This window comes from Macrobrachium rosenbergii, chromosome 28 (assembly GCF_040412425.1).
Source record: "Macrobrachium rosenbergii isolate ZJJX-2024 chromosome 28, ASM4041242v1, whole genome shotgun sequence".
NCBI classification, from domain to species: domain Eukaryota; kingdom Metazoa; phylum Arthropoda; class Malacostraca; order Decapoda; family Palaemonidae; genus Macrobrachium; species Macrobrachium rosenbergii.
The window spans coordinates 32,705,073-32,714,007 of NC_089768.1; the positions used below are offsets into that span (position 1 = coordinate 32,705,073).

The window sequence follows — 8,935 nt, forward strand, 5'->3', positions numbered from 1 at the left end:
TGAGAGAAATACTGTTTCTTTGTTTGTGTGTGAATATCCCGTGGATATGACTTGTGATAAAAGTTTGCATGTGAATATGTTGAAGGGCGTTTCACTTTATTCTATGTGTCCAATGTTAACACGCACAGAGGAGACCTCTCCGGGTCTAGTTAGGAGCCTCCGAGACTCTTTTAGGAGGAGGGAGACATCCGAAGATTTACAGACATCTACAGGCAAGGCTGAAGATGAGGTCATCATTCAGAGATCACAGCCACTAAGAGACATTTTAAAGCTGCATGAAGCTAAAGGTAAAAATATAAAAAAAAAATTAAAATCCTTCCCCTCTGAAACCACCATCTGTTCTAACCACCAGAAATGGCTCCTGGATACTTTTTTTAACTGATGTGTCCTCTCCGTCTGTCAGTCGATACCATCCTTGGCACCATCCTCCGTGTTTCCAAACTCCGACCCCCCTCTCTTTGCTCCTGATATGAATTATTTTCATGTTTTTCATTTCCTGTTGTGTTGTTGCTAACTGCTGTTCATTGTTGGCTAGATGCATGATAAAAAAATCTCCCTTTCAAAGAGTAAAATCATAGTTTTAATTTTAGAATAATTATAGGCTGTTAGTGTAAATAGTTTAGCATCATTCTGTTCACTCTAGTTCATAATTGTCACTTGCTGAGAACTCTGTACAGGTATGTTCACTTGTCCTGCAATGTACATGCATACTGTATGCTGCATACAGAACCTTAAAAATAGTTGCAATTTCTAATCACACTTGCTGTATAGTGTTTAGTAAGTGTAGCTGATGTCTGTCCTAATAGAAATCCAGAAGATTAGTTTTCGCTAAGTTACTCAAGAATTGGGAGGAATACAGGCTTTGTTAAAATGTAATGAATTTCTGTGTACTATCAGTACAAGAACCAGCCACAGTCGAGGAGTCCCCACGTCTCAAGCCCAAACAGAGACTACGGGAGAACTTCGAAGTACCTGAGAGACAAGATAGCCGCGTACACAAGACCTGGGACCTGGAGAGTGACTTGAGCACAAGGTCCCTAGACATGAAGAACATCATTGCCCGCCACGAGACCATCACCTCGGAGGCCTCGCCGAAGCCTGAGAAGAAGTTGACCGGGATTCTGAAGAAAACCTCAAGTACAAATCTCCTAGGCTCTGACAAAAGTTCTTCCATTTCCTCCACAACTGAGAGAAGTTCTCATGGTGAGTTTTCACTTGTTCATTGTCCCATTAAAAAAAAATATTGTGAGGAACGATCTCGAGGGCTTTGAAATGGGGATTGCATGTTAGAGCCATAAGATATTAGTTTAACTTACGCATTTATCCTCTTGTTGATTCAGAAACCACTACAAGATCATCCATAACTGGGCAAGTTAACACCACCGATGATATCCTTGAGACACTGACTGAAGACCAGATCACCCAGCTCTCCAAGGAGTTTGATCTTCGTGCTCAAGATGATGGGGTGATCAAGACTGAGGAGTCAATGGAGGAACTGACTGGGGGTTACCGTGTCTCCTCCAGGACCACTGGTGAATATCCTGATGGTGCTAAATTTGAGCGGAAAACTTCCTATACAGAAATCAAGCTTCAGCAGCCTAACAGGGAAGAACGTAAGTGATTTCGGAGGCTGTCAGTTTTCTCTTGGTTATGTGGTATGCATTGCTTTGTTCACTGAGTAAACGATGACTTCAAATTCAATGTGAGGATCATTTGTCCATTGCATTACATTTTCGTTTCTAACATTACTGCATGTCACAAACTGTTTGTTGAGAATTTGCATTTTAGGATGTATCTGATTGAGATTAACTGTAGTTACTAGTTGTATGCCACTGCTGGAAGAATCTAGATAAGACAGGAAAGGCACTGTGTGAATTTGGTGTTGAGGGAAAATATGCATATCACAAAATCATCTGTTTTCAGTCCATAAGTGTCTAGTGTACTGCATGTAGATGAAGTTGACTCTCTTTGTAAATAGTTTTCATGTAGTCGTCTCTTCTCAGACAGTGAGATGCCTTGTTTGATAATACCTTTACCAGTTTTAAATTCACGCAAGGTAAGTATATTTCTAACTTTTCATAAATCATCCCAAATTTGTTGACTCTCAGGTACCAGTGATCATGAACAGCTTGACTCTGACAAGAAAAATGATGTGTTGGACTCCTTTGACGATAAAACTTACCATTCAGTTGCAAAGACTAGGTCATCCGCTGTAAGTTCTAGGGTAGATGAGTCTGTTATTGAGAGTGTTATTCAGTCTGTAAAGCAAACGGATGTTGAGAGCATAAGGAAAACTTCTGGGGTCGGCCCAAAAGAAAAAGAACCAGTTTCCAGATTAGATAGATTTAGCAGGGGTGACACTGGTAGGAGGGTAGACACAATTTCTGATTCTGTGATAGGTCGTAAACAGCCATCAAAAGATAAGGGGGATAATGAAAAGGTAACAACAAAGAAAACAGGGGATGATGAGGTGCCAAAATTAAATTTAAAGAAACCCGGCCTTGACAAAACGAGATATGTTAAGAAAGAGCCAAGGACCAGTGACAAAGAACCTGATGTGGTGCAAACTAGTGATAAAAGAAAGCCCCAGCTGAAAAAGCCGGCTGAGAAGCCTGAACCTGCAAGGAAGCCCATAGGTAAAACAACTGGCAAGCCCCAGGAAATGAGTAGAGAGCCAGATGGAAGTGACGACCCGAGGCGTCCTAAGCAGAAATTTGAGAGGGACGGATACTGCTCCAGATAGTGAAACAGAAGAATTGATTGCGAATCTTGAAACCCACATATCTAATTTTAAAAAGGAAGTCTATCACAGCACAGTGAAAGAGAGTAAATTGGTAACATCTGAAACGTCATACATTATGATGTCTGATGAGCTTCAAACTTCAGAAAAGAAGATAGATGTAAGAAGCCAAAAAACTGAAGTTGATGAAACCAGGAAGCCAGTGAAGCCAAAATATGGTGAGGAACCTACTACTAAGGGAATTAAAAAAAGGGAAGCACCAACTGAGGGACCAAAATCTCCAAGAAATAAACCCGAGAAACAGAGTGAACCCGCAGTCAGTTTTGAAAGGAGAGCTGAGAAGCCTAGAAAAGATAAGCCAAGTTTGAAAAAGGAGAAGCCTGATAAAGATGATGATAAAAAAGTGGCTAGTGAAGTAAAGCAGCCTTTGAAGGAACCAGATGATTCTCCTGAGGAGACAAAACCTAGAAGAGAGTGTCCAGGAAGAGCAAAGTATAAGGAGCTCGAAGAATTTGGTAAAATGATGAAGGACCATGCCAGAACTGAAGAAGAAAAATACACCGTGTCAGAAAATTTGAATAAATCGTACTTGAGCCAAACTACTAAGGTCTCATCAGTCAGCACTGTTAGAGCAAAATTGGAGGAAAAGGTAACAGTCAGCCGTCAAACAGATGAAACAAGAGTCTTGGCAGATGCAAGGAAAGGTTTGATCAAACGTGACAAAGACGATGCGCCCAGGAAGAAAATTCCCGATAACATATCAGAACCAGAACCAGAACTAAAGAAGGACATTACTGCTGAAGAGCCTGAACCAATTAAAATGCCATTGACCTCTGATGAAAATCTTACAATAAGTAGCCCTGTAAATGAAGCAACTGATAATCGGAGTGGTGAACCAAAACCCAGTGAAAAGAAGGAAGTCACGCCTGATGAGGAACTGATAACTAAGAGTGCTAAAAAACCTAGTGAAGAACCTGAGAGCAGACGAAAAAGCACTGATAGACCTAGCAGGGAGAAAGAACCAAGAAAGGAGAGGCCAGCTGAAACAAGGGAAGAGCTAGAGCCTGAAACGAAGAGCCAAACCAAGCTCATAAGGGAACCAGAACCCATAAAGGAGAGTCCTGTCAAGCCTACTGAAGAGCCAGAAGTGGGAACAAAGAGCTCAGACAGCCTTGACAAAATTCCAGAGCTGGGGAAGAAAATCCTACCCAGAGGAGAAGATAAGCCTCAGTCCACAAAGAAGAGTCCAAGAAGGCAAAATGAAGACAAAGAGTCTAGAAAAAGGAGCCCTCAAAAACCTGAAGAAGCAAAACCCACAAAGAGGCATCCAGGTACATCTGATGAGAAACCAATACCAAGGAAGAAAAGTCCAGATAGGCCTCAAAGTGAGACAGAGACAAAAAAAGGGAGGATTCCTCATGACAGCAAAATGCCAGAACCAAAGAAGGAAAGCCCATCTAGGCCTATTGGGGTAACAGAACCCAAGAAAAGGAGCCCACATGGTGAAAAGTTTGAACCGAAAAAGAAGAAACCTGTTGAAGGTAAAGTTCAGAGACCACAAGAACCAAAAGCTGAAAAGATTTTGGATGGACTTGATAAGGATGAACATCCTAAGAGCAAAAGTCCTGTCAAGAAACCTGATGAATCAGCACCCAAAAAGAGGAGTGTCAGAAAGCCAGACAGCAAGGCAGATTCAGTGAAAGACTCAGACAGACCTGATGACATAAAGAAGAAACCTGCAGATAGACCTGATGAAAACCCAGAAAGAAGCCGGAGGAGATTATTCAGAAATGATGAAGATACAGAACCAGAGATGCTAAGTGAACAGCCAGAATTTGGAAAAAAGGAACCAGGTGAAAAACCAAAACCAGAAAAGAAAAGTCCTGTCAAGGTTATGAAAGAGACAGAACCTGAAGATAGCTTAGTTAAACCTTATGAAAAAACTGAGCCAGAGAAGTCCTCATTGAGGCCTAGTAAAGAGGAAGAACCAGAGAAGAGCCTAGCCAGACCTGACGACAAACTGGAACAAATTACAAAGAGCCCCCGTAGTCCTGAAGAGGAGCCTGAATCTGTCACGAATATTACAATTGTTGACGAAAGAGACAGAGGGCAAAGGGAGAGTAGTATAACTAAGCTTGATGAATTAGAATTAGTGGAAAAGATCACTGATAAGGATTCTGAAAAAACAGACTTGCATGAAAGTATTAAGGATCATGAGCCAAGAAAGAAGAGTCCAATGAAGTCAGAACCTTCTGAACCCAGAAAGGAGAGTCCAATCACTTCTGACAAGGAGCCTGAACCATTAAAGAGTCCAGACAGGTTTGACAAAGAGCCTGAACCATTAAAGAAGGCTCCAGTTAGATCTGGAGAAGAGCCTGAACCAAGAAAGAAAAGTCCGGTCAGGCCTGAACTAAGACAGAAGAGTCCAGTTAGGTCTGGAGAAGAGCCTGACCCAAGAACGAAAAGTACAGTCAGGCCTGACAACGAGCCTGAACCAATAAAGAAGAGTCCAGGCAGCTCTGACAAAGAGCCTGAACTATTAAAGAGGAGTCGAGTTAGGTCTGACAAGGAGCCTGAACCATTAAAGAGTCCAGACAGGTTTGACAAAGAGCCTGAACTATTAAAGAAGACTCCAGTTAGGCCTGGAGAAGAGCCTGAACCAAGAAAGAAAAGTCCAGTCAGGCCTGACAAAGAGCATGAACCAATAAAAAAGAGTCCAGTTAGGTCCGAAGAAAAGCCTGAACCAAGAAAGAGGAGTCCAGTCAGGTCTGACAAAGAGCCTGAACCATTAAAGAAGAGTCCATTTAGGTCTGGAGAAGAGCCTGAACCAAGAAAGAAAAGTTCAGTCAAGTCTGATGAACCATCTGAACCAAGAAAGAAGAGTCCAGTCAGGTCTGACAAAGAGCCTGAACCATTAAAGAAGAGGCCAGTCAGGTCTGGAGAAGAGCCTGAACCAAGAAAGAAAAGTTCAGTCAAGTCTGATGAACCATCTGAACCAAGAAAGAAGAGTCCAGTCAGGTCTGACAAAGAGCCTGAACCATTAAAGAAGAGGCCAGTCAGTTCTGTAGAAGAGCCTGATCCAAGAAAGAAAAGTTCAGTCAGGTCTGATGAACCATCTGAACCAAGAAAGAAGAGTCCAGTCAGGTCTGACAAAGAGCCTGAACCATTAAAGAAGAGGCCAGTCAGGTCTGGAGAAGAGCCTGAACCAAGAAAGAAAAGTTCAGTCAGGTCTGATGAACCATCTGAACCAAGAAAGAAGAGTCCTGTTAGGCCTGACGAAGAACCAGAACTAAGGAAGAAGAGTCTAATCAAGTCGACTGAAGCTCCTGAACCGAGAAAGAAGAGTCCTATTAGGTCTGATGAAGAGCTTGAACCAAGAAAGAAGAGTCCTGTTAGGGCTGTTGAAGAACTAGAACCAAGGAGGGAAAGTCCAGTCAAACCAACTGAAGCTCTTGAACCGAGAAAGAAGAGTCCTGTTAGGTCTGTTGAAGAGCTGGAACCAAGGAGGGAGAGTCCAATCAAATTGACTGAAGCTCCTGAACCAAGAAAGAAGAGTCCTGTTAGGTCAGATGAAGAACTAGAACCTAGGAAGAAGAGTCCAGTCAAATCAACAGAAGCTCATGAACCGAGAAAGAAGAGTCCTGTAAGGTCAGATGAAGAACTAGAACCAAGGAAGAAGAGTCCAATCAAATCAACTGAAGCTCATGAACCAAGAAAGAAGAGTCCTGTTAGGTCAGATGAAGAGCTTGAACCTAGGAAGAAGAGTCCAGTCAAATCAACTGAAGCTCATGAACCAAGAAAGAAGAGTCCTGTTAGGTCAGACGAAGAGCTTGAACCTAGAAAGAAGAGTCCAGTCAAATCAACTGAAGCTCTTGAACTGAGAAAGAAGAGTCCTGTTAGGTCAGACGAAGAACGAGAACCTAGGAAGAGGAGTCCAGTCAAATCAACTGAAGCTCATGAACCGAGAAAGAAGAGTCCTGTTAAGTCTGAGGAAGAACTAGAACCAAGGAAGAAGAGTCCAATCAAGGTGACTGAAGCTCCTGAACCGAAAAAGAAGAGTCCTGTTCGGTCTGAGGAAGAACTAGAACCAAGGAAGAAGAGTCTAATCAAGTCTCCTGAGGCTCCTGAACCGAGAAAGAAGAGTCATGTAAGGTCTGACAAAGAGCCTGAACCAAGGAATAGGAGTCCAAAGAAGTCAACTGAAGCTCCTGTCCCGAGAAAGGAGAGTCCTGTTAGCCCTCACAAAGAGCTTGAACCAAAAAAGAAGAGTCCAGTTGAAGCTTCTGAACCAAGAAAGAAGAGTCCTGCTAGGTCTCACGAAGAGCTTGAACCAAGGAGTAGGAGTCCGCTTAAGTCAGCAGAACGTCCTGAACCAAGAAAAAAGAGTCCTGTTAGGTCTGATGAAGAGCTTGAACCAAAGGAATAGGAGTCCAAAGAAGTCAAGAAGCTCTTGAACCAAGAAAGAAGAGTCCTGTTAGCCCTCACAAAGAGCTGACAAAAAGAAGAGTCCAGTTGAACCTGAGGAAGAAGAGTCCTGAGGTCCCTTGAACCAAGGAGGTCATCTGCAAACGTCCTGAACCAAGAAAAAAAAGAGTCCTGTTAGGTCTGAAAGAGAGATCTTGAACCAAAGAGGAAAAGTCCAGTTGAAGCTCTTGAACCAAGAAAGAAGAGTCCTATTAGGTCTGACAAAGAGCTTGAACCAAGGAAGAAGAGTCCCATTAGGTCATCTGAAACTCTTGAACCAAGGGCGAAGATTCCTATTAGGTCTGATGAAGATCATGAACCAAGGAAGAAGATTCCTATTGGGTCTGAAGAGCACGAACCAAGAAAGAAGAGTCCCATTAGGTCGACTGAAACTCCTGAACCAGGAAAGAAGAGTCCTATTGGGTCTGATGAAGAGCATGAACCAAGAAAGAGGAGTCCCATTAGGTCGACTGAAACTCTTGAACCAAGAGGGAAGAGTCCTATTAGGTCTGATGAAGAGCATGAACCAAGGAAGAAGAGTCCCATTAGGTTGACTAAAACTCTTGAACCAAGAGGGAAGAGTCCTATTAGGTCTTATGAAGATCATGAACCAAGGAAGAAGAGTCCCATTAGGTCGACTAAAACTCTTGAACCAAGAAGGAAGAGTCCTATCAGGTCTGATGAAGAGCATGAACCAAGGAAGAAGAGTCCCATTAGGTCGACTGAAACTCTTGAACCAAGGGGAAAGCATCCTATTAGGTCTTATGAAGATCATGAACCAAGGAAGAAGAGTCCCATTAGGTCAACTGAAACTCTTGAACCAAGGGGAAAGCATCCTATTAGGTCTGATGAAGATCATGAACCAAGGAAGAAGAGTCCCATTAGGTCGACTGAAACTCTTGAACCAAGGGGGGAAGATCCTATCAGGTCTGATGAAGATCATGAACCAAGGAAGAAGAGTCCCATTAGGTCGACTGAAACTCTTGAACCAAGAAGGAAGAGTCCTAACAGGTCTGATGAAGAGCATGAACCAAGGAAGAAGAGTCCCATTAGGTCGACTGAAACTCTTGAACCAAGGGGAAAGCATCCTATTAGGTCTGATGAAGATCATGAACCAAGGAAGAAGAGTCCCATTAGGTCGACTGAAACTCTTGAACCAAGAAGGAAGAGTCCTATCAGGTCTGATGAAGAGCATGAACCAAGGAAGAAGAGTCCCATTAGGTCGACTGAAACTCTTGAACCAAGAGGGAAGAGTCCTATTAGGTCTGATGAAGAGCATGAACCAAGGAAGAAGAGTCCCATTAGGTCGACTAAAACTCTTGAGCCAAGAGGGAAGAGTCCTATCAGGTCTGATGAAGAGCATGAACCAAGGAAGAAGAGTCCCATTAGGTCGACTAAAACTCTTGAGCCAAGAGGGAAGAGTCCTATCAGGTCTGATGAAGAGCATGAACCAAGGAAGAAGAGTCCCATTAGGTCAACTAAAACTCTTGAGCCAAGAGGAAGAGTCCTATTAGGTCTGATGAAGAGCATGAACCAAGGAAAAAGAGTCCCATTAGGTCGACTGAAAACTCTTGAACCAAGAGGGGTGGAGGTCCTATTAGGTCTGATGAAGATCATGAACCAAGGAAGAAGAGTCCCATTAGGTCGACTAAAACTCTTGAGCCAAGAAGGAAGAGTCCTATCAGGTCTGATGAAGAGCATGAACCAAGGAAGAAGAGTCCCATTAGATCG

The 8,935-nt window shown here is 42.9% G+C and overlaps 1 protein-coding gene across 1 annotated transcript in view; it reads left to right on the top strand.

The window, feature by feature from the left end:
- The window catches only part of LOC136853961 (titin-like), a 243,065-nt gene that overhangs the window by 126,081 nt on the left and 108,049 nt on the right, over window positions 1-8,935 (top strand). The window contains exons 13-19 of the mRNA XM_067129858.1: window positions 129-287; window positions 898-1,203; window positions 1,341-1,613; window positions 2,109-2,742; window positions 2,813-7,130; window positions 7,353-8,677; window positions 8,848-8,889. Coding sequence (XP_066985959.1) covers window positions 129-287; window positions 898-1,203; window positions 1,341-1,613; window positions 2,109-2,742; window positions 2,813-7,130; window positions 7,353-8,677; window positions 8,848-8,889 — 7,057 coding nt within the window. The remainder of the gene's footprint in view (window positions 1-128; window positions 288-897; window positions 1,204-1,340; window positions 1,614-2,108; window positions 2,743-2,812; window positions 7,131-7,352; window positions 8,678-8,847; window positions 8,890-8,935) is intronic.